The sequence below is a fragment of the Eurosta solidaginis genome, chromosome 4 (genome assembly GCF_040869045.1).
Source record: "Eurosta solidaginis isolate ZX-2024a chromosome 4, ASM4086904v1, whole genome shotgun sequence".
In the NCBI taxonomy this organism is placed as follows: Eukaryota; Metazoa; Arthropoda; class Insecta; order Diptera; family Tephritidae; genus Eurosta; species Eurosta solidaginis.
Window position 1 is genome coordinate 199339898 of NC_090322.1, and position 24270 is coordinate 199364167.

Genomic DNA, 24270 nt, shown 5'->3' on the forward strand with positions numbered 1-24270 from the left:
CTAAAAGAAAATTTCAAAATAGGCGTGGCTCCGCCCTTTTTCATTTGAATTGTCTAGGATACATTTAATGCCATAAGTCGAACAAAAATTTACCAATCCTTGTGAAATTTGGTAGGGGCTTAGATTCTAGGACGATAACTGTTTTCTGTGAAAAAGGGCGAAATCGGTTGAAGCCACGCCCAGTTTTTATACACAGTCGACTGTCTGTCCTTCCGCTCGGCCGTTAGCACGATAACTTGAACAAAAATCTATATATCTTTACTAAAATCAGTTCACGTAATTATCTGAACTCACTTTGTATTGGTATAAAAAACGGCCGAAATCCGACTATGACCACGCCCACTTTTTCGATATCGAAAATTACGAAAAATGAAAAAATGCCATAATTCTATACCAAATACGAAAAAAGGGTTGAAACATGGTAATGGGATTGGTTTATTGACGCAAAATATAACTTTAGAAAAAAAATTGTAAAATGGGTGTGACACGTACCATATTAAGTAGAAGAAAATGAAAAAGTTCTGCAGGGCGAAATCAAAAGCCCTTGGAATCATGGCAGGAATACTGATCGTGCTATTACATATATAAATAAATTAGCTGTACCCGACAGATGATGTTCTGGGTCACCCTGGTCCACATTTTGGTCGATATCTCGAAAACGCCTTTACATATACAACTACCACCACTCCCTTTTAAAATTCTTATTAATACCTTTAATTTGACACCCACATTGTACAAACACATTATAGAGTCACCCCTGGTCCACCTTTATGGCGGTATCTCGAAAAGGCGTCCACCTATAGAACTAAGGCCCACTCCCTTTTAAAATACTCATTATCACCTTTCGTTTGATACCCATAATGTACAAACGCATTCTAGAGTCAACCCTGGTCCACCTTTATAACGATATCCCGAAAAGACGTCCACCTATAGAACTAAGGCCCAGGCCCTTTTAAAATACTCATTAACACCTTTCATTTGATACCCATATCGTACAAACAAATAATAGACTCACCCCTGGTCCACCTTTATGGCGATATCTCGAAAAGGCGTCCACCCATAGAACTGAGGCCCACTTCCTTTTAAAATACTCATTAACACTTTTCGTTTGATACCCATATTGTACAAACGCATTCTAGAGTCATCCCTGGTCCACCTTTATGGCGACATCTCGAAAAGACGTCCACCTATAAACCTAAGGCCCACTCCCTTTTAAAATACTTATTAACATCTTTCATTTGATACCCATATCGAACAAAGAAATTCTAGAGTCACCCCTGGTCCACCTTTATGGCGATATCTCGAAAAGGCGTCCACCCATAGAACTAAGGTCCACTCCCTTTTAAAATACTCATTAACACCTTTCATTTGATACCCGTATCGTACAAACAAATTCTAGAGTCACCCCTGGTCCACCTTTATGGCGATATCTCGAAAAGGCGTCCCCCATAGAACTAAGGCCCACTCCCTTTTAAAAAACTCATTAACACCTTCCTTTTGATACCCATATTGTACAAACGCATTCTAGAGTCACCCCTGGTCCACCTTTATAACGATATCCCGAAAAGGCGTCCACCTATAGAACTAAGACCCACTCCTTTTAAAATACTCATTAACGCCTTTCATTTGATACCCATATCGTACAAACAAATTCTAGAGTCACCCCTCGTCCACCTTTATGGCGATATCTCGAAAAGGCGTCCACCTATAGAACTAAGGCCCACTCCCTTTTAAAATACTCATTAACACCTTTCATTTGATACCCATATCGTACGAACAAATTCTAGAGTCACTCCTGGTCCACCTTTATGGCGATATCTCGAAAAGCCGTCCACCTATAGAACTAAGGCCCACTCCCTTTTAAAATACTCATTAACACCTTTCATTTGATACCCATATCGTACAAACAAATGCTAGAGTCACCCCTGGCCACCTTTATGGCGATTTCTCGAAAAGGCGTCCACCTATAGAACTGAGGCCCCCGCCCTTTTAAAATATTCATTAACACCTTTCATTTGATACCCGTATCGTACAAACAAATTCTAGAGTCACCCCTGGTCCACCTTTATGGCGATATCTCGAAAAGGCGTCCCCAATAGAACTAAGGCCCACTGCCTTTTAAAACACTCATTAACACCTTCCGTTTGACACCCATATTGTACAAACGCATTCTAGTCACCCCTGGTCCACCTTTATAACGATATCCCGAAAAGGCGTCCACCTATAGAACTAAGACCCACTCCTTTTAAAATACTCATTAACACCTTTCATTTGATACCCATATCGTACAAACAAATTCTAGAGTCACCCCTCGTCCACCTTTATGGCGATATCTCAAAAAGGCGTCCACCTATAGAACTAAGGCCCACTCCCTTTTAAAATACTCATAAACACCTTTCATTTGATACCCATATCGTACAAACAAATTCTAGAGTGACCCCTTGTCCACCTTTATGGCGATATCTCGAAAAGGCGTCCACCTATAGAACTAAGGCCCGCTCCCTTTTAAAATACTCATTAACACCTTTCATTTGATACCCATATCGTACGAACAAATTCTAGAGTCACTCCTGGTCCACCTTTATGGCGATATCTCGAAAAGCCGTCCACCTATAGAACTAAGGCCCACTCCCTTTTAAAATACTCATTAACACCTTTCATTTGATACCCATATCGTACGAACAAATTCTAGAGTCACTCCTGGTCCACCTTTATGGCGATATCTCGAAAAGCCGTCCACCTATAGAACTAAGGCCCACTCCCTTTTAAAATACTCATTAACACCTTTCATTTGATATCCATATCGTACAAACAAATTCTAGTCACCCCTGGTCCACCTTTATGGCGATATCCCAATATGGCGTCCACCTATAGAACTATGGCCCACTCAATTTTAAAATACTCTTTAATACCTTCCATTTCATACCCATGTCAGACAAACATATTCCAGGGTTAGCCTAGGTTCATTTTCCTAAATGGTGATTTTCCCTTATTTTGTCTCCAAAGCTCTCAGCTGAGTATGTAGTGTTCGGTTACACCCGAACTTCGCCTTCCTTACTTGTTAATTGATTGTTTTATTAGCTACATGTATGTATGTATTTTTCAATAATTTTTTGTCCATATGTTGTTGTTGTTGTATTTCTTACCGGTACAATTGGTACACCGAAATCGGGATCTTTATATTCGAAACGATTCTCAACTTGAATTGTTGGTCTATCTGTAGGTAATTCATAAAATTCCAGCTGATGTGTGTTACGTTTTATGAAGTTCCACAAACGATTTAGTACATCTGATGTTAAAGGTAATGGTACTCCCAAATCAAAGCTCAAATAACTCCACAGCGCTAAAAAGATTGTTGATAATTGTAAATTTTTCTAACAACATATTGTCATGGGTAAAAGTATACAACAGCATTCAACTGCTAATACACGTCCGAAAATATCGGGAGGTGTCAAAAGACGCGTTTTGATCTGGTTGCTGTAACAAACAGAGGTGTTCTGTGCGAATACAATTTTGATTCACCACCCGGTGTTGGACCCACACTGGGTATTCTGCTAAAAAGTTTTATTGTTCATTTCGCGGTTTCAGAGCGGGTCCATGCTATTTTGCGGTTTGTTCTTAATATCTTTAGTTATATTTTTTATTTTAGCAGTCGTCTGTTGTGCACTTGGTTACTTTCTTATGTTTAACTATACTTACTTGGCAGCGTAATACCCTCTAAGCCTTCCAAGGCAATTTCCTCCAATACCATCTGCGAGACGGGCGCGCGCCGTATAGGTTTAGCCATGATTATAATCAACTTACTTTAACCGTTCTTTGCACCCATGAAAATTGGGTTTTTCAATGAATCTTTAGCACGATATTGTGAATATTTGGATTTTATTAAGATCACAAAACTTATGCAGTTGTTTAATTTTTAGTTGGAAAAACAATTATTTTCATCATTTAAAAACCAAACAGCTTAGAGATTGGTATTTTTGTTTGTCCAGTGTAATATAGCTGGATTTCGATTCTTATTCGATTTAATCGATCTTTTTTTAGAAATGTAGAATATCTTCTTTTTTTTAATCATTCGATTCTTTAGGCATCGAAGTTTTCATCACTATATACTTTACGCACGCTTGAGGAAATATATACCCTACAAAAATTGTTGCATTACGTGTTCCATTTTCTTCATGTTGGAGTACTCTAACAATACTCCTTTGCAATGTACGACACTATGACGATCGAACAGAGTTGCCAAAAGTAAAATATTGCATACAAATAACTGATAATAAAATTTTACTGTGGCAACTCTGATAAAATGTGCACTGGTTTTATGTATACATAATATTGTATAGAGAAATATTAGTTTCTTTATTCACGCAAATGTTAAATAACATAAGAATATTCGTAGTAAAAAATATACAAGTTGTATGCCCCTCTTTATTTACTTTCATTTTAAATTAAATTCACTCCCATAATTCTTTCCGACACAATTCCTCTTTAGTACTTTGGCATATGATCCTCTGTGGGTGCTCCATGGAGTACAACAGTGAAAGTACTTTGGAAAGTACTCTCACGTATGTACTCTATGCAATACTCACAAACAAAGCGACAGTGAGATCACCTACTCCTCTCCTAGGACATCGCAATGTTAATTGGAGCACATTTTTTGTATGAATACAGATTACATTTGGAGCAGTCCTATACTCCCAAAGTAGTATTCCTTACATTATTTATAGATTACTCGCGTTTTTTGAAGGGGAATTCAATCTTATAAGTAAACCAAAGATTCGCAGATCTGTTGTCTGGAAGTATTTTAATCAAGTGAAGGGCCATTCTGCGAAATGCAAATCGTACGGACAAAAATGCAAAACAGGTGGAAATACAACCAATTTTTTAAATCACTTGAAGCGGTCACATCCAACGTTGATGGAAATGTCTTCATCAAGAGCTCCTATAGAATCATTTTTTGAACCTAATAACAACAACATAAGGAAGTCTCAGTCTGTAGATGAGCGAAAAAAAAAACAACTGGATTGTGCTTTGATTATAATGATTGCCACAGATATGCAACCCTTTAGGATTGTCGAAGATAACGGATTCAGATCTTTTACACAATGCTTGGATCTTCGGTACGTTTTGCCTTTGCGAGTAACATAAAAAAACACACATTCAACACATATATAAAATCAATACTTTTTATGACATAGACAGCAGCAAACACGAAAAAAAGAAGTGGCAATATTTATGAAATTTCGTCAATTAAATTCCTTATTCCTCTTTATTTGCAATAAGTTAAGAAAATACTTCCATAAAGTTTTTAACTGAAACTACGCAAACCATGACACAAATTGCCGTATGTTATCAATTGAAAGTTCCGTATACGTCATTGATTAAAAAGCTGCAAACGTATACTGAGAACATGTTATCTTACGTATGTAATAAATACTTCCTTTTTATATGACGCTGAACATAGATCGATTCTAATGCCGTAAACGAAGCGAGAACACTATACATATTGTAATAATAAGTATTAAAGAAGAAAGTGTATTGGCTAATGTTCCCAAGATTGGTTTCCCTACATTTTGAAATAAAAGATTCAAAAAAGCGCAAAAGTAAGACATTTCGGTAAAGATTATACTAATTATCTCACTCCGGTGAAAAGATCAAGTGAATACCCATGTGGCATTACTTGATGCTTCCAATTTTGTCGGCAGGAAACGAAACGAGAGAGAAACTGTTCAGCTTTATTTGTCGGGAAAAATCGTGTAAATGGTTAAGTACGTAAGCAAGTAGACTGTTACTAAGAATAAGCAAAATTTAAATAAACTTTAGCTATCATACGGTGGCAAAATCCTGAGCCAGATAAATAATTTTGCATGTAAATGCAACAACAACGAGTTGAGCCAGATAAATCCAGATAGAAGTCTGGTTCAATTTGTGAGCCAGGTAATTTGTTAATTACTTTTTTTTAGGTTGGCAACGCGGCCTTTAATATACCTACTTTTTCAAAAATAGATGTAGCTGCTTAGCCTTTCGCCGTATGAGTTAAATGAAAAAGAGCGGCGACATCTGCCCATCACATTTCACGTGTGCGAAAATTTCACGACATCTGCTTCTCAAGTCTCTCAATGATCCAGAGCATTCCCGTGAGAATTGAGCGTGAGCCGGAGCTGTAAAACTCACTGAAAGACGGTATTTGTTTGGTTCGCTTAAATCAATTTTTTTCTAGAATCGAACCGAAAAAATCGTTTCTAAAAAAATCGAATCGAATCCAGCTCTACAGATGGGTCCAGTGTAAACACTACCCGGAGTTGTATATTTGCGCTGATGTAACCATCCCTTTGACAAGTGTTGTCAGGTGATCTGTTCTCAGAGTCTACTTACAAAGTCTCTTATTCGCGTTATTAGCTATGCTTTCATATTTTGGAAACCATGGAATGAACTGAAATCTTAAAATTGTATATGAATACAACACTTTTGTGGGTAAAAGTCTAGTTGAGGGGTCGACTGCTGTAGAGTTATCTACTTGTAACAAATATACTTGTTATATTTTAAATTTATTCTTATTATATTATTTATTTTTTATTATCAAAAAATGAAAATATTTTAAGTCATCAAAAATATCTTTTAAAAAAATAAAGTTTAAAATATATTAATCAAAATTAAATAGAAAATTATTATTTTCTATAACTGCTAATAGGCTACCAAAAATATGCTATCAGTATTAATAATCCGAAGGCGGAAAATAAAAATTTTAACTCGTTCATATTTTAACGAAAAACCAAAAAATTACCCTCGGGTCCCTCCGAAAACGGGGGTGGTATCCATAGTATGTTTGCGCCGAAGACATTTCTGCGTTGGCGGCCTTCGGCCGCGCTTATTAAAAATAACCCTGGATGGGTCCAACACCGTTGTTTCTTTTGGATACTTGTAAAAACACTTTTATTAATTTCCGACGACGAGACGGTTAACAAATGCCCGGTTTGGACTAGGTCAAATTTGACCACAAACTTGGTCTTTTCATACGTCAAATGCATTTGACCATACTGCTTTATCGACTTCGAGCCAGTAATGTATCGGCTGAATTCTGTAATTCAGTCTCATCTTAAGTCACTAAATTTGAGATTTTTCTTTGTGACTTGCTATCATATTGGTATTCTATAAGGCCAAATCACAAGAAATTCACCAATTATATGTAGTGAGAACGCACTGAGACAGTCAGCTGTTTGCATCTTACATTCGAGATGACATCAAAATGATTTTTTATCGATTTCATATGAAAATAGGTTTTCAAACACATGTAATAAACAAAATTATGTATTTAAAACTTGAAGAATATGATTTGTAATAAGCATGTACACACACGTTTGAAATGTGTGTTTAAAAAACGTTTAGCCCGAATCGATGAATTGAACGAATGCCATGGGGCCAGAAAATGAGTAATCGATAACAGCCGGTTTGCATTACTATTCGCATTGTATCATTATAATTTTATGTGCTGCAAAAAATGGCTGGAAATGGTAAGTAATGTAAACAAATGCAAAACGTTTACATTTTGTTAATTTTCATGCAAATAAATAATATAAATTATTTTACAGTTATGGATAAACAGTATCGGACAAGTAAGGAACAAATAGACTGCTATTTGTCCAAAGCCACCCCCGTATAAGGCAAAAAAAAAAAACGACCCCACGAATCCTAAGAGAATAGAGGAGCTGTGGGCGGAATTGGCAGAGCACCTTAACGCACTAAGAGGACCGACGCGGACTCCGGCGAAATGGAAAGAGGTAAGTTGCTATATAATTATGAAATAGTGAAAAATAAAATGAACATATGAATGTCTTGTAGCTAATTGTATAATACAGCTTGCAACTGCTAAAGCACGACCGGAAACGTTGAGAGGGGCATCAAAAGACGCGTTTTGGCCTCGATATCATTAATCAAAAAGCGGAAGTAATTTTTCTTTTAGTGAAGAGTTATTGGCAAAAAAAATTTATGCGAAAGACCTTTTTGTGTGATGGCACCAATAAGAAATTGACACAAAATTGGAAATGACAGAAAATTGTCAACTTCCATTGCAAATATCTCTAGACAGAAATAAACAAACGAATCTTCACTTTCGGACTATTGACATCGAGGGCAAAACGCATATTTTGATACCTTTTTCGACGTGTTTTAACACTTATATATATATAATTACCGGAAACTTTCCTGTAAATCATGCGTGTACTGTAGACCCACATGCATAGAAATACTGAGGCTATGACATTTAATGCTGTTGTTGTGCTATGCATATTACGGAAATCCTTCGCTTAATTTCGCCAAGTCTAATTGGGACATCTGCGGAGCAAGCTTCAATGGATGCGCCCTTTTTAGCTAATTCATCCGCTTTTTCATTCCCATCTATTCCCATATGCCCTGTGACCCAATATAGATGTATGCTTCTCCCTGTCCCGATTCTCTCCAGAGACTGCTTACACTCTAACACGCATTTAGATGATGTGCTATGTGAGATTATTGCCTTAATTGCTGCTTGACTGTCAATATAAAAGTTAACACGGTTGCAGCTTAAGCTATTCTCTTCCAGTGTTTGTACTGCTTTGGTTACGGCTAATATTTCTACTTTGAAAACGCTACAGTAATCCGGCGGCCTGTAGCACCTGTTTATTTCCGGATCAGCACAGTATACCGCAGACCCTACTCCTTCCAATACTTTGGACCCATCTGTGTACACATGTATCGCCTCGTCCGCCATTTGAGCACCCTTGCGCCAACCGTCCACCTCTATTGTGGCCTTAAGATCGCCCTCGAAGCGCAGATAGGGAATCAGGTAGTCTGTTCGTCTTATGACTGATGACGCTACAGTTGTTAATGCTATGTTCTTTGCTACCAGGTCTACAGGTGGAATGTGCAGAAGGGCATACAGCGCAGCCGTCGGAGTTGTTTTCAGGGATCCCGTAATGCTAAGCATCGATAGTATGCATACCCTTCTAATTTTTTGAGTTCTGTTGTTTTTTGTGTGGTTTTCCACCAAACAAGAACTCCATAGCATAGAATAGGGCTTACAATCGCTGTAAAAACCACGTATACCCCAGCATTCTTTTACATGCATAAAGTGCCGTTGAGGCCTTCTTCACACTCTCCTCCACGTTGAGCTTCCATGACAGCTTACTGTCTAGGATGATTCCAAGATATTTTGTGCAAGGTTTCTCCTGTAATCCTAACTTAGGCCTGGGCCAATTTGGGACCTTGTACCTCTTTGTAAACAAGACCTTATCCGTCTTCTCCGCATTGACTTTCAACCCGACATTAGATGCCCAGGTATAAATATCCCGAAGCGCCCGATCCATCAAAGAACTAATCGTTGGAAGGCACTTTCCACTTATGACAATTGCAACGTCATCTGCGTAAGCCGTAAGTTTTACGGGTCCCTCATCGAATCGCCTGACCATTTGGTTGATGACCAGCGTCCACAGCAGAGGTGATGTTGTTGTTGTTGTTGTAGCGATATGGTTGCTCCCAGAAGGCTTTGGGGAGTGTTATCGATGTGATGGTCCTTTGCCTGAAGAGTTGCGCTACACAGCCCCTTGAATCTGGTATTTTAGTCGCCTCTTACGACAGGCATACCTACCGCGGGTATATTCTGACCCCCTAACCCGCTGGGGTAGCAGAGGTGATAGCTCCCCTCCCTGCGGCGTGTCCCTGTCCCCTGATTTCGTGGCCTCGTACAATCCCCATTGTGATGTTATCTTCCTGCACTTTAACATGCAGCCGATTGAAGGCTTAGAACTTGAAAAATATAAAAACCCCTTAAAATATACAGTAAAATTAGTCCTATTCAAATCATTTTTATTTCAGTCTCTTAATCATTGGAAAAACCAGTTGCGATCCAGGGCGAGGAAAAACGTAGCCAATCGCTTGGTAACGGGAGGAGGACCGTTGGTAGAAGAAGATGTTTTGGAGAGTGAGCAGAGGGCATTAAATGCCATCGGTACCACGGTAGTAATTGGGGAACCAGGCGTACCAACTATTGGTGCAGAGGTACGACTTTACTCCCATAAAATGTATATGTATAAAAAACTAACATTCTTCCTTGATTTTTTTTTAGACTGAAATGGTAATTACATGCGATCCTCTCAGTCCACCGGTTCAGTTCGATGAACCCATTATTGAGACCCCGTCTCCATCATGTCACCCTTTTAGTCCACCGGGTGAAGTACATGACTCCATTGTTGGGACTCCGACCACTTCACGTTGCCGCAACAAATCATCGTCAACTTCTGAAGAGATGTTTTCTAAGATGATGGAAAGTATTCAACAAAGAAATAAAGCGGAACAACTATTTCGGCAAGAGTCACTGAACTGCATGACAGAGTTTTGCGCTGCCATGAACAACATGGCCAATGCAGTATTGCCCTTACGTGATCCCAAATCAACAACTAGGGATGAAGTGAAATGGATTGACGATAATCAAACTGGAACGAAAATACCAACCGTCCGCACCAATACGTACAAAATAGAAAATTATGTTCTTCGTAAAATACTATGTGTACAGTGCCGAAAATAAATATTGGCACACCTTATTTTTGCAATTTTCACTAATTTCTTCCTCAATAAAATTATTTTGAATAATTTTTTAGGAAGCTATATATTAAGACTCATTGCAAAAACTATAAACTTTGTTTAAAAAATGTTTGCAAAATTCGTCAAATTTTTTGGGTATGCAGTTTTGTAACGCATTAAATTCTAAGACACAAAAAACTTAAATGGGCTGCAAAACTACATACGCCAAACAATTCTGAAAATTCTGAGAACAAATTTTAAGAAAGTCTGAGAAAAAAGTTTGGAAAACAATTTTAAAACAAAGTTTATAGTTTTTGTATTGAATCTTAATACACAGTTTTTAACAAAATTATTTAAAATAATTTTACTGAAGAAGAAATTAGTGAAAATTGCAAAAATAAGGTGTGCCAATATTTATTTTCGGTAATTACTTTTGTTAAATTACCAAAAATGACTTCTTTTTAAATAATTTCTCAAAATTTTTTATGAAAATGTACCTGAAAATACAATACAAGTAGATTTGTAGCTCATTGAATTCTAGTACAAGAAAATACTACTCTTACGCCGCTAACCATATTACCTGAAGCTTAAATTTTTTATTTATTTATTATTTAATTTATTTTATTTATTTATAATGTATTTTTACGTATATTTTCATAAAAAAATAGCGAAATATTCAAGCGAATTAGACTTTCGTGATATGCTGTATGTTACGAATAAAATAGTTTTAAATTTTGTATATAATCACATGAGCACTTTGCACATGCATATTAAATATAAGACTGCTTAGTACCTCTAATTATTATTATTATTTTTTTTAATGATCGTAAGGCTTGAAGCCATTTCTGTTTTTAATATACGTAATATTTCTATACGCCGTTAGATAATTATAAGGTCACTCGTATTTTTTTAATTTTGCCTATACTTCCGTTTCAATTTTCATTTTTGTCTTAATTAATTTCAAGTTAATAGCCGTGTAAATTTACGTTCAAAATGTTTTTTACATTGAAAAAAATATCGAGCGTAGATTTATACGGCTATTAACTTGCAATTAATTTAGACAAAAATGAAAATTGAAACGGAAGTATAAGCAAAATTACAACATGACAATACATATACATTGAATATTGTAAGCGACTGTCAGTTTTTTATATCAGCGGATTCATATAAGCGTAGAACAAGCTTGTAAAGCTTATAAACAGTATAAAGTGTGTAAACTTCTATGAAGTGACTTTTATAAGTTGAAATGAATCCCCTGAATATATTTTTATTCATTTAGGTATTTTTGATATCATATGTATGCAATTTTTTTTTCATCAAGGATTTTTTAAAAACTGTCATTTTATATACCGGTTGTGAATTTGTTATTGTATTGTTTTCTATTTCTGTACTTTGATATACTATGTGCTTTTTAGCAATATAAAAGAAGTATTACATACTCTACGCTAAAAATAATAGTAGATGAACCCGGTGTTTCCTGTATCAAAATGAAATGTTTAATGGCTTGAAGCCATTTGTTTTCTTTATGTAGTTAAGATATTACTATTGAATTGAAATAACCTGTTGAGTTTTTGTTGAGCTTTAGGCCAATATTTTGAAACAAAAACTTAGTTAAGTTTTATACTCTAATTTTATTCGGTCAATATTTCGGCTACAGTGTGAGACCATTTTCGGAACCTGGATAAGTAATAAGACAATTAAAACAATAAGTGACTATGTTTAATAATATAATATTTATCTATTATATAATATAATATTTATCAAAAATGGAATTGAAATGTTTAAACTTTAAAGCTATGAATAATAAAGCTGTTTTCAAAAACATTTTATTTTATTTTTCTATTTCATTGAAAATATACAAATTTGTAAGCTATACCAAAGTTATTACGTTTAACTTTTTTTCAAAATGTATTCTTATAAGCCACCCAGTGGGAAAGTGGGTAATGCATTACCTTTTTCATCAATGAAAAGAAGCATGAAGCAGTAATCAATGAAAATATCTTTGAAAAAGCAAGCGAATATATAAAATGTAATGTATGCTGTAAGTTTTATGTCATATGCATTACTTTCGTATGACATCGCTGTAGAAAAATTCATGCCTGTTTTCGTTCATAGCTTACATTGCCAAAAATTACTTTGTGAACGAAAACATGCATGAATTTTTCTACAGCGGTGTCATAGGAAAGTTAATGGGTAGTGGCTACGACTTACATCCCCAGAGCGTTTAGGCAGCTCTGACGTGCCCTTCTACCTTCGGCGTAATACTCCGTCGATGCAAATGAAGTGGCCGTGCCTGCATCACCAGGAGCTGTGCTTTCTGCCATTACATCCTCTGACAGAGTAATGCCACGTTTTATTAGAACGTTGTGCAATATAGCGAACGCGCTCTTTGGACAAGCACCTAAAGCGTGACTTTAGTACCCCATAGGCTCGCTCTACTGGGTTTCTTGTTTTGACGTGTACCTTGTTATACCGTTCTTCATTGTCTGACGAAGGGGTTGGAGTAAGCAGCCACGGTTCCAATGGGTAGCCTGAGTCCCCCAAGAGCCATGTGTAGGACCCCGCAACATGCTCCCTTATGAGCTTAATACGTACTGGCGATGTCGTCCATTTACCGCCGTCGTGGCATGAGCCAGGAAATCGCGCGTTAACATGGCGGAAAATAAGCTCCTCATCGCAAATCTATGAATGACGTTATTTAATTGTAAATACTTCAACGTGTTTTTGTGGAAGCATGCATTTTGTATACTTACAGCTTCAACGTTCACGCTGTAGTAACCCTTCCTGTTCATGTAATCGTGAGGCACTACACCAACAGTCGAAGACGACGGCGCAATTATGGCAACATGTGTGCAGTCAATAGCACCTATTACGCCTTTAATTCCAAATTTGCTATAAAAACTAAAAAAGCTTGAATTAAGTTAATCCTGTAAATGTTAAACCCAAATTACCCTCTTTTAATGCTGTTGTAATGCTCAGCCGTGTTTGGGAAACTAATTTCAGCATTTTTATGCTCAAAAACTAGCCTACAAATATCTTTGATGTTCCTGGAAACGGAAGATTGGCTAACAGCTACAAAATCGCTGTTTCCAACGCAGCTTTGGTATGAACCATTGGCTAGGAAATAAAGTACTGAAATAAACTGAAAAGAACAAAGTTTTAAGTGATGTGCATACGTTTTATACAAGATATTTCCTTACTTGTATCTCAAACGGAATTCTCGAGTTCCGCACATAGTTGTCATGCGGCTTTAACTCTTGAATAAGTTCCCAGCACAGCGTCTTGGGAAATCGCAAAAACCTCTGGAAAGTTTCTTCCTGCAGCAAAAAAGGGTCTTCCGTGTCCCGCAAACTAGCCAGCTTAAGCCTGCGGAAATTTCTGCATCGCAAACAACCAGAACTTTAAAAATAATGTTTTAATTAATAGTTTTTGTAAACAAAAGTTTTGGCAATGAATAATAGCATAAACAAGTTACTAGTTTCACCAAAACTTTTGTAAACTATGGTTTATCAATAAAACACTATTAATTACAAAAGTTTTTTACGCTTTAACACTATTACCTTTCCTCATTTTTACGTTTTTGTAAAGTTAGACACAAAATATATATTTCTTCCTCCATGTTTTGGTTTTTGTGATCGACTTTAAACCAGCTCACAAAATAGTGACTCTTTTTTTGAGACTTGAGATGAGAGACAGTTTGCTGAATACCAGATTGTCTCAAAACTAAACTTGACCACGAAATGTCTCTATTACCCTACAAGAATATACTAATTAGTAACTAGAGACAGCTTACAGAATTTACCTAATAGTGGAAACGCATGTAACCCCAACTGACTACCCTGCAAAATTGTTGGATTACGTGTTCCATTTTCTTCATGTTGGAGTACTCTAACAATACTCCTTTGTAATGCTTTTGCGGACCACCATCAGCCGATCATTGCTCGTTTTTTAACAACAGTGATCACGACACGATGACGATCGAACAGTTTCCAAAAGTAAAATATTGCATGCAAATTACTAATAATAAAATTTTACTTTGGCAACTCTGATAAAATGCAACAGCGCACTGGTTTTATGTATATATACTATAGTATGTATAGAGAAATATTAGTTTCTTTATTCACGCAAATGCTAAATAACATAAGAATATTCGTAGTATAAAATATAAAAGTTGTATTGCCCCTCTTCATTTACTTTCATTTTAAATTCAATTCACTTCGATAATTCTTTCCGACACAATTCCTCATTAGTACTTTGGCATATGATCCTCTGTGGGTGCTCCATGGAGTACTACAGTGAAAGTACTTTGGAAAGTACTCTCACGTATGTACTCTATGGAATACTCACAAACAAAGCGAGAGTGGGATCACCTACTCCTCTTCTAGGACATCGCAATCATAGTGTACCTATACCAAGTGTGTCAACTAAGCGATAAACGTCAAAACTACAAACAGCCTCGCTCACCTGATGGAAATCTCAGGTCTAGAGTCGCATTTTTGGTCTCAACGACAACATTTTTGCCTACCAATCGTCTCGACTTTTTCAATTTTTCAATCATTCGGAGCATTCGGTAATGGTATCCATTTTGAATTCGCTGTCATTCCGAAGCCAGCGAGTGCCTGTCAGAATGCTTGACAGATAAGTCAACACACTTGTACTTGTACACTATGATCGCAATGTTAATTGGAGTACATTTTTGTATGAATACAGATTAGATTTGGAGAAGTCCTAAACTCCCAAAGGAGTATTCCTTACATTATTTATAGAGTACTCGCGTTTTTTGAAGGGTAGTCGGCAATGGAGGCAGTTTTTGCCGCCAGTCACTTTGACCTAATGAAAAGTAAGGGTAACGTTTTACAAGACGGTGCACCACCTAATTTTTATAAATATTATCAGAGGTTGTAACAAAAGACGCGTCTCGACCTCCGTTTTTAGAATCCGAAAGCGAAAATTTAAATTTTTATTTCTGCCAAAAGATATAAGCAAACATCGGAACAACTTTTCACGTGGTTGTTGTTTTTTGCCAGATTTGTTGTACACACACACACACTAATGCAGAAAGGTGTTCTGCGCGCATTTAGTTTTGATCCCCAAACTGGTGTCGGACCCATCCAGGGTAATTTTTTATAAGACCGGCGGAAGGCCGCCAACGCAGAAAGGTGTTCTATACAAAAAATCTATGGATCGGGCCCCATATTTCAGACCCTCTCGGGGTCAATTTACGGTTTTTTGTAAATAACTTTCGACGGAAATAAAATTTTTGATTTCCGCTTTCGGATTCTTAAAACGGAGGTCGAGACGCGACTTTGGATACCACCTTTGATAAAAATTAGGTGGTGTACCGCCTTGTAAAACGTTACCAAATTAAGCATGGGTTTTTAAAAAAATTTAATTAAATAAAATTGATTCCAGCGATATCCATCAATAGTGAAAGAATCGACGCTGTGACAAAAACTATCGACAGTGATCGAAAGTTTGGCAGCTCTAGAACAAACCACCAGCTGTTCAAATTTCAAAAAAAAAAAGAAAATAATAATAAGTGTAATCCGACGGAAATGCCTAATTAAATAAACTCTTGGTGTTGTTTTAAAAGGAACAGAAAATGTCCAGATCACACAAATCCTTGAAAAGATCCAAGTCTCCACCAGAGGAAACAAATTTGATAAACTTTTCCTTTTGTGATCACAAATCCAGCTTTAGACATTTGCTACAAGGTGATGATAAACATTGCGCTTCCCTCGTGGAAGATGAGACAGATTTTTGGAAATTCGTTAATAAATATGAAAATATGTTACGCAGTGCAGGACAACCAATACTTGGAAGCGCTTTACGTAGTAATGAATTGAAACACTTAGAGCCTTATCACAAACGCAAATATTTAGCTTTGCAATTAGAACGTGGTTCCGATTGGGAAGACCTAAAGCGAGGATGCCCAAATAGGGATGAAAAAATATTTACTAAACTAAAAGCGCGGCAGTTTAGAGAAATTATACTTACATATTTGGATTTCAAGCAAAAGGAGAAATTTGCAAAAATTATGAATCTGCGGAAAGCACAAAGCGAATTGCCAATTGCACGTTTCAAACAGAAAATAAAAGATGAATTAGCGCAGACACGTGTACTTATAATTGCTGGTGACACTGGTTGTGGAAAATCTACACAAGTACCGCAATATTTATATGAGTTTGGATATCGTAGTATAGCTTGCACTCAACCGAGACGTTTAGCATGTGTTTCACTATCTAAACGTGTGGCTCACGAGATGCTTGATGATTATGGTGGTAAAGTTGGTTTTCAAATAAGATTTGAAAAGAACAAAACGAAAAATACAAATATAGTATTTATTACGGAAGGTCTATTGTTGCGACAAGTGAGTATTAATATGGTCCGCTATCGGGCTAGGATGTTAGAATATACCCGCGGTAGGTATGCCTATCGTAAGAGGCGAATAAAATATCGGATTCAAGGGGTTTGTGTAGCGCAGCCCTTTCAGGTTGCCAGCGCAATACATAGCTTCTCCAAACCCAATTGTCAACCTCACCTATCCGTGGCGAATCCTGTTTTATTAACAGCCGAGGCTCCCGCGACCCCGAACTCCTCATGGATCTAGGGGGTGGGAGGACGGGATGGCCTAGGAGGTCGCATGTGGTTGTTGTTGTTGTGTTGTTGTCGCATGTGGTCATAACAAATCGTTCCCGAAATGGTCGGGCTTGGTACCGGAACGTACCGGATCTGCATCCGGCAAAGGACCATCAACTCGATAACACTCCCCAAGGCCTTCGGAAAGTGTCCTTATCGCTGCAACAACAAAAACAGTATAAATATCGCGTAAATGAGGCGTTGAGTGTGAATGGTCAAATCACAGGCAGAACTTTAAATACTATGATTAACAGTACAAATTTCTTTTAGTTGGCAGTGGAAGCAAATTTAGAGCAATACGATGTACTCATATTGGACGAGATACATGAGCGTAATCTATTCGGCGACTTTTTGTTAGGAGTCACAAAATGCTTGCTACATGCAAAACCGGATTTAAAGTTAATTCTAATGTCAGCCACAATTAATGTTGAGCTATTTCACAATTATTTCGTAAACGAAGGTGCTACTCTAATAGAGGTACCTGGAAGGTTGTATCCAATTAAAACCATTTTTATGCCACCACCCAGTTTGGAACTAAAAAGTGGCGCTAGTAGCAGTAAAAGCAAGACTTTGAATCGTCTTGATCCAGCGCCATATGTACAAGTATTAAGTTTAATCGATCAAAAATATCCAAGTAAGAGAAAAAAAAATCACATAGTTGCTAATTAAATCCATTTATATTCAATTTCAAAAAAAAAAAAAAAAAAAAAATACAGTAACTGAAGGCGGCGATGTGCTAATATTTGTTAGCGGCGTTAACGAAATTACAACTGTCTGCGATGCAGCCAAGGATTATGCCGATCTAAATGCACATTGGTTTATTTTACCCTTACACAGTGGTTTAGCGCTAGCTGACCAAGACAAAGTATGCATAATTACTAACTAAATAAGCATTTCAACCAAATATATTTGTTTTATACACATACATACATTAGGTATTTGATTATGCACCTGATGGCATGCGTAAATGCATTGTATCAACAAATATAGCTGAAACTTCCCTCACCGTTGATGGAGTACGCTTTGTTATCGATTCCGGCAAAGTAAAGGAAATGAGCTATGATGCTGCATGTAAAGGGCAGAGATTGAAAGAATTTTGGGTATCGAAATCATCAGCAGAGCAGCGTAAAGGTCGAGCTGGCCGTACTGGACCTGGTGTAAGTTAAGAGAAACTAACATTTTAAGCTTAGAAAGATGTTCCTGTTACGGACTTGAAATCTATGTTGAACAGGAAAAGGTGTCAAAGTTCGGGTGTAACCGAACAATATATATACTCAGCGTGAGCTTCAATTGTAAATTTCATTTCAGATAAATTACTTTTCTATATAACACGTGGCACCGCCCGTTTAAAAAAAAATGTCTCCCCATTTCCTCTTACAATAAAACTTGATAAGTGAAATATCATTGATTCAATACTATTTTTCGCTAAGTTAAAGCTTATTATTCTAGTCTACGTTTTATATCTAAGTTGCCGTGGTCTTTAACCGATCCCGCCCATTTTTACTAGAAATATTTTCTGCTATAAGGAAAATATGTATACACAATTTCATTACGATATGTTAATTTTTCTTCGAGCTATGGCTCCCGAAACATAGAAAATTGCTTAGTCATAAAAGGGGCGGTGCCACACCCATTTTCAAAAATTTTAGTGTTTTCCAATTTGATGTTATAATTCAATTTAGAAAGTAAAATTCTATTGATACAAAGCTGTTTTTCTCAAAGATATGGCTTTTTATTTTCGTCTACAACTCTTTTAAAAATCTGTTACATAAAAGTGGGCGTGGTCTTTAACCGATCTCGTCCATTTTTTCTAGAAATATTTCCTGCTATAGGGGACATTTGTGTACCCAATTTTATTACGATCCGTTAATTTTTCTTCGAGTTATGGCTCCCGAAACATAGAAAACTGCTTAGTCATAAAATGGGCGGTGCCACGCCCATTTTTTTAATTTAATGTTTGTCCTATTGCTATAAATCCACTTGGGAAATGAAATACCATTGATATAAAGCTCTTTTTTGCAATGATATAGCTTATTTTATTCGTCCACGACCCTTTTAAAAATCTTTTATATAAAAGTGGGCGTGGTCTATAACCGATTTCGTTAATTTTTCTTCAAAGCATTCCTTATATAGCATTTTCAGGTCAAATGAAACTTTTTTCATTTTAAATGAAACTTTTTTCATTTCAAATGAAACTTTTTTCAAGTCAAATGAAACCATACTACCAAGGTAATTGTGAATATATTTATATCGTACTTTATTTATTTATTTATTTGTTAGTCTACAAATTTTACAATTAATCGGACTAAATATGAATGAATGAATGAATAAAAATGCGGATTACAGTGTAAAATTAACAAGCATACATAGTGAGCAAAATTATATTATAAAATATGTATATATATATATTATTGAATCCGTTGTCGGGATGGACTGTGATGCCGAGCAACGGAATTGATTATCAGTGCTGTCGGAATGGACGTGATTTCGAGCAGCTGATGTATATTTAACACACAATTAGTAGGGCTGCGATGTGTGGGAGGTTGGAAAGGACGTGATTCCAAGCCACCCGCCCAAAGTAATTATTGATTATTAGTGCTGTCGGAATGGACGTGATTTCCAGCAGCTGATGTATATTTAACACACAATGAGTAGGGCTGTGATGTGTGGGAGGTTGGTAAGGACGTGATTCCAAGCCACCCGCCCAAAGTATTTATTGATTATTAGTGCTGTCGGAATGGACGTAATTTCGAGCAGCTGATGTATATTTAACATACAATTAGTAGGGCTGCGATGTGTGGGAGGTTGGAAAGGACGTGATTCCAAGCCACCCGCCCAAAGTAATTATTGATTATTAGTGCTGTCAGAACGGACGTGATTTCGAGCAGCTGATGTATATTTAACACACAATGAGTAGGGCTGCAATGTGTGGGAGGTTGGTAAGGACGTGATTCCAAGCCACCCGCCCAAAGTAACTGGAGCAGGTAACAGATTTAGTTTAACATGTGATTTTGAAACAGTTATGAGTTCAAGGCAGTGAGTATATATTTTTTTATACTGCAAAGTGTGTCGCAAGTATCAATATTATTACAGTGATTATTGAAATCTTGACACAGACAACGAAGAGGTTCATTCATTTGAAAGTTCGATCTACATGTATTTAAATATAGCGGTTGGAAATACCGAAAGGGTCTAAAAGGGACATTAAACATCACCTCGCCAAGCAGAAATGGACTGTTTATCATCCCCCTTAATAGTTTTACCATAACGCTAAGTATTTATCAAATTTTTCTCTAAGACAACTACTTCTAATTAGCCACATTGAAGGCAAAATTTTTGCCTAAATTTTCTTTGTGAATTTAAGCTGCAGTTAAGGTCGGCTTAGTTTAGCCTTGCCTTTTGATCGTTTCAATTTTTAATAGATAAAGTAGCAGGGTTATACGCTAGGCAACTTATATACCACAGTTTAAACACCCACTTAAAATAAGCACCTATATTTTTTACTTGTATCTACTCCACTTATATATAAAGCACATTCTTCTACATATACTTCGTTAATAACGTAGGAATAAAGCAACGTAGAGAACAAATAGAAGGAACCAAAGAGCATGATGTGAGCGTATTTCCTATTCACTGTCTCACACCAACTAACACATCGGTTGAATCCTCTGTATTATGCTTTTCTCTTTGACCAACGTCTTACCAAACAACATAAAACGATAGCAAGGTATTGAGAGAAACATTACTTTTACCAACTATATAGTAGATCATGTGGACTGTGGAGAGATTTTTTTTAACTATGCTGAAAAACATAACGATAAAAAGTGATCTTTCCTACTCTATGGCGTAGTTACATTGCACTGCACTCGTTTGGGCCTTTGAAAACATATACTGTAAAAGTATATTTGGATGGTAATCGATTTAATTTAATTTCAATACGACGCGTTGCGTATTTTTCAAAGTCTAGACAGGATATATCTTATGTTAGCTGCAGTTCTTAAAACATATATGTTAGCTGCAGTTCTTAAAACATTATGGCTGACAGCGGTTGAACGTACTGACTGTGGCAAGGTTGCATTTAGGCCTACCCTACTGGGCACGACTTGGGTAAAGCAGTGTTTACAGCTTGGCCTTCCTGACATTCCGATCGACTCGATCGGGTATCTTTTGGCACTTCCTTAGTGTCACCATTCTCTCTCTCTAAGTTAGAGGATCCGACAAGGCCTCCGGTGTTATCCACCTACGTAAACGATTCGATTCAACCACACCATTATAAGGCATTTGCGTGACCTGGAAATTTTCTATGTCCTTCAGAACGTATCGATCGTTTGGCAATGTTTTGCTTATTTCATAGGGACCCTTGTACTTGGGGATACATTTTTTATTAGTCCCCGCAGTGGTGTCCAAATTTTTCATGAACGTAATCCCCCACCTTGAAAACTTTCGCTGGGAAGCTATGTTTTAGAAAATACTTTTGACTATACTCCTGAGACTTTTCAATAGATTGTAATGCTTTTGATCGAATTTTCCCCAAGTCTGGTGGTTCAGTTGCACCCTCCTTTTCTTGTAAGTGTTCTGTCAGTTCATCGATGATTCTACCCCTCTGTTCCACTCCAAACAATAACGTACTCGGTGATTCTTTGGTTGACGAGTGAACAGAATTATTAATAGCATACTCCACCTCAACCAGTTTGCTCATCCAATCCGAGTGACCTATTGGTTCGGTAAGTTTCGCCAGCATTGCCTTTAACACTCTGTTTACCCACTCCACCTGTCCGTTCGCTTGTGGCGAAGCGACTGCAACCTTCACATGCTGCACATTATTATTAATTAGAAACTCTGAAAATTCTTTATACGTGAAGCATGTTCCCCGATCACTTATGATACGCCGGGGTCGACTATAGCTACCGAAGTACCTTTGCAAAGATGCGCAAACCTCTTTCGTACTTGTGGTTTTTACTCCATATAATTTAATAAACTTCGTTAAACTGTCTACAACTACTAAAATGTGTTTCCTAACTGTGCGAATTGAGGGAAGTGGTCCAAAGTGGTCTATGTATACTGTATCGAAAGGAACTGGTGTTCTAGGAATGTTATACAAGTTATGCTCGTTAGATCGGGCCGCCGGTGAGAATACTATGCACTTAACACAATTTCGTATGTAGTTTTTGACCTTTTTTCTAAGCTTTGGAAACCAGTAATTCTTTTTCAACTCATATACTGTCTTGTCAATGCCCATATGCCCAATTTTTGCATGCATTAATCGGATTATATTGGTTTCCATTTCTATAGGTACATATAGCTGAAGATGGGGTGACTTTGGATCGGATTTAAAAACAAGGCCATCTTTAATCTCGTAGTGCTGCACTAGGCCATTCTCTAATCTTTCCCTTAACGTTTTTATCGTATTATCTCTATTTTGAGTGATCTGTATATTTAAGTTGGTATTATTTACTTCTTCAGAGCTGACTAGATGGCATTAGCTTAAAGCATCGACATGGCCCATTGAACAGCCACTACGATGCTTTATTTTAAAGTTAAAGTTTTCGAAATGGAACAACCATCTGGCAATACGTTGGTTTATTTGCTTCTTATCCATTGCCTGAGCGAGAGCACTGCAATCAGTGACTATGACAAAGGCAATTCCCTTTAATTCGGTCTTAAATCTTTCTAGTGAATAAACAATAGCTAAAGTTTCTAACTCAAGGCTGTGTAGTGTTGACTCTGGCTCTGAAGCTGTTTTAGAAAAATATGACACGGGAAGAAATTTTCCATCATCTTGTTTTTGCATAAGCACAGCTCCAAATCCTATCTTACTGGCATCAGTGAGTAGCTCAGTGTCTTTACTGGGGTTGTAAATAGCCAATACGAGAGCTGACATTAAACAACTTCTGAGAGACTCGAAGGCTTTATCACACAGCTCACAAAAATTAAAGGAAGTATTCTTTTTGAGCAGGTTAGTTAGAGGCTTTGCGATTGAAGAAAAGGACGGAACAATTTTCCTAAAATAAGAAAACAGACCGAGACACTGTTAGAGCTGTTTGAAGTTTCGTGGCTTTGGGGAATTCTTTATTTTCTCAATATGTATATCGTTTGGTCGGATGCCCTTACTGTTCACGTGATATCCCAGGAAGTCTACTTCCGAATATCCAAATTTACATTTTTTCATCCTCAACTCAAGACCTCGCATGTATAACCGTCTTAGCACACAATTTACAACGTCTACATGGGTTTCGAAGTCAGATGTGGCTACCAAAATATCATCCATAAAGATAACTATTTTCCCCGACTGTAATAGATCTCGAAAAATCTCGCAAACAAAGCGCTGAAACACCACCGGCGCGTTTCTCAAGCCGAACGGGATTTTCATGTACTCGTACTGTCCTCCCGGGGTCACAAAAGACGTATACTTAATGGAATCGTTTTCCATTTGAACCTGGTGAAACCGACTTTTAAGGTCCAACACTGTGAAGATTTTCTTACCCGATAAATACTCCAAACAATCTTCTATCAGCGGCATAGGAAAATTGTCTCGAATGATCTTTTTATTCAGGAACCTATAATCTATACATAATCGTTGCTATACCTTATAACGCCCTCAGAGTGTAATTTATCAATAATTGCCTGCACTTCGACCTTCTCGGAATGGGAGTCTCCTTGGAGAACAATGAATAGGCGTATCATCGGTTAGGTTTATTTTCATTTTATAATCTAGCGGCGCTATCTGTACTTCTGCTGAGGGATTTGAGTATTGACTCACTATAACCCTTCTTAATACATCCGATTGCTGTGCATTCAGCTCAGAGCTAACATCTGGTTTGTCTGAAGATTCCCCCTGCGACACAACACCAATAACCTCGTTACCAACACAGGTACCTACCGGGTGAGCAACGTTTTTGTTACATATTTCCACCCCACATATCTGCATTGTGTATTCCTTTGAATATTTACTTTCCCCTTCCGGCTCCTTTTGATCACTTGGTTGAATCGAACCGTCGGTGGACCCCAACAACCCCCCAATCGGACGCCATGGACATGAGTTACAAGTTTTCTTAAGGCAAAACAAATCGAGCGCACTAT

General features: G+C 37.2%; 4 protein-coding genes across 15 annotated transcripts in view; 2 read left to right on the forward strand and 2 right to left on the reverse strand.

Moving 5' to 3' along the window:
• LOC137250883 (general transcription factor 3C polypeptide 1) overlaps positions 1-4019 on the reverse strand; it is a 120074-nt gene extending 116055 nt beyond the window's left edge. For 2 of the 3 annotated variants that reach the window (XM_067784531.1, XM_067784530.1), the window contains exons 1-2: positions 3700-4019; positions 3147-3343 (exon numbers count right to left, since the gene is read on the reverse strand). In XM_067784531.1, the coding sequence (XP_067640632.1) occupies positions 3147-3343; positions 3700-3787 (285 nt within the window). In that variant the 5' untranslated portion in view covers positions 3788-4019. The remainder of the gene's footprint in view (positions 1-3146; positions 3344-3699) is intronic. The other variant, XM_067784532.1, reaches the window with a different exon arrangement.
• Positions 4020-7637: 3618 nt separating this feature from the next.
• Positions 7638-12478, forward strand: LOC137248920 (uncharacterized). Its single transcript, XM_067779903.1, has 3 exons — positions 7638-7775; positions 9847-10029; positions 10097-12478. The coding sequence occupies exon 3, from the start codon at positions 10103-10105 to the stop codon at positions 10553-10555; it is 453 nt and encodes a 150-aa protein (XP_067636004.1). The 5' UTR covers positions 7638-7775; positions 9847-10029; positions 10097-10102; the 3' UTR covers positions 10556-12478.
• LOC137248919 (putative nuclease HARBI1) lies at positions 11932-14463 on the reverse strand. Of its 4 annotated transcripts, XR_010952215.1 has the most exons (6): positions 14112-14463; positions 13752-13950; positions 13503-13693; positions 13305-13452; positions 12763-13233; positions 11932-12228 (listed from the first exon to the last, which is right to left on the reverse strand). XR_010952215.1 is itself a non-coding variant. In XM_067779902.1 (5 exons), the coding sequence occupies exons 1-5, from the start codon at positions 14168-14170 to the stop codon at positions 12850-12852; spliced, it is 960 nt and encodes a 319-aa protein (XP_067636003.1). In that variant the 5' UTR covers positions 14171-14463; the 3' UTR covers positions 12257-12849. The 4 variants fall into 4 exon arrangements, 3 of the variants coding, with proteins under 3 accessions (XP_067636003.1, XP_067636002.1, XP_067636001.1); XM_067779902.1 differs by lacking the exon at positions 11932-12228 and having other exon boundaries at positions 12257-13233; positions 13752-13929; XM_067779901.1 differs by lacking the exon at positions 11932-12228 and having other exon boundaries at positions 12257-13233; positions 13305-13443.
• Positions 14464-16025: 1562 nt separating this feature from the next.
• Positions 16026-24270, forward strand: part of LOC137250885 (probable ATP-dependent RNA helicase DHX34) — a 35007-nt gene continuing 26762 nt past the window's right edge. For 5 of the 7 annotated variants that reach the window (XM_067784535.1, XM_067784540.1, XM_067784538.1 and 2 more), the window contains exons 1-4: positions 16026-16921; positions 17461-17824; positions 17907-18055; positions 18126-18347. In XM_067784535.1, the coding sequence (XP_067640636.1) occupies positions 16154-16921; positions 17461-17824; positions 17907-18055; positions 18126-18347 (1503 nt within the window). In that variant the 5' untranslated portion in view covers positions 16026-16153. The remainder of the gene's footprint in view (positions 16922-17460; positions 17825-17906; positions 18056-18125; positions 18348-24270) is intronic. The other 2 variants (XM_067784536.1, XM_067784539.1) reach the window with 2 other exon arrangements.

Coding starts and splice junctions, on each gene's coding strand:
- LOC137248920 (XM_067779903.1), top strand. CDS start 10,103: ATGGTAATTACATGCGATCCTCTCAGTCCACCGGTTCAGTTCGATGAA.
- LOC137248919 (XM_067779900.1), bottom strand. CDS start 14,170: ATGGAGGAAGAAATATATATTTTGTGTCTAACTTTACAAAAACGTAAA. Junction 13,951..14,111: donor AAACGTAAAAATGAGGAAAG/GTAATAGTGTTA, acceptor TTATTTTTAAAG/TTCTGGTTGTTTGCGATGCA. Junction 13,453..13,502: donor TACAACAGCATTAAAAGAGG/GTAATTTGGGTT, acceptor AAGCTTTTTTAG/TTTTTATAGCAAATTTGGAA.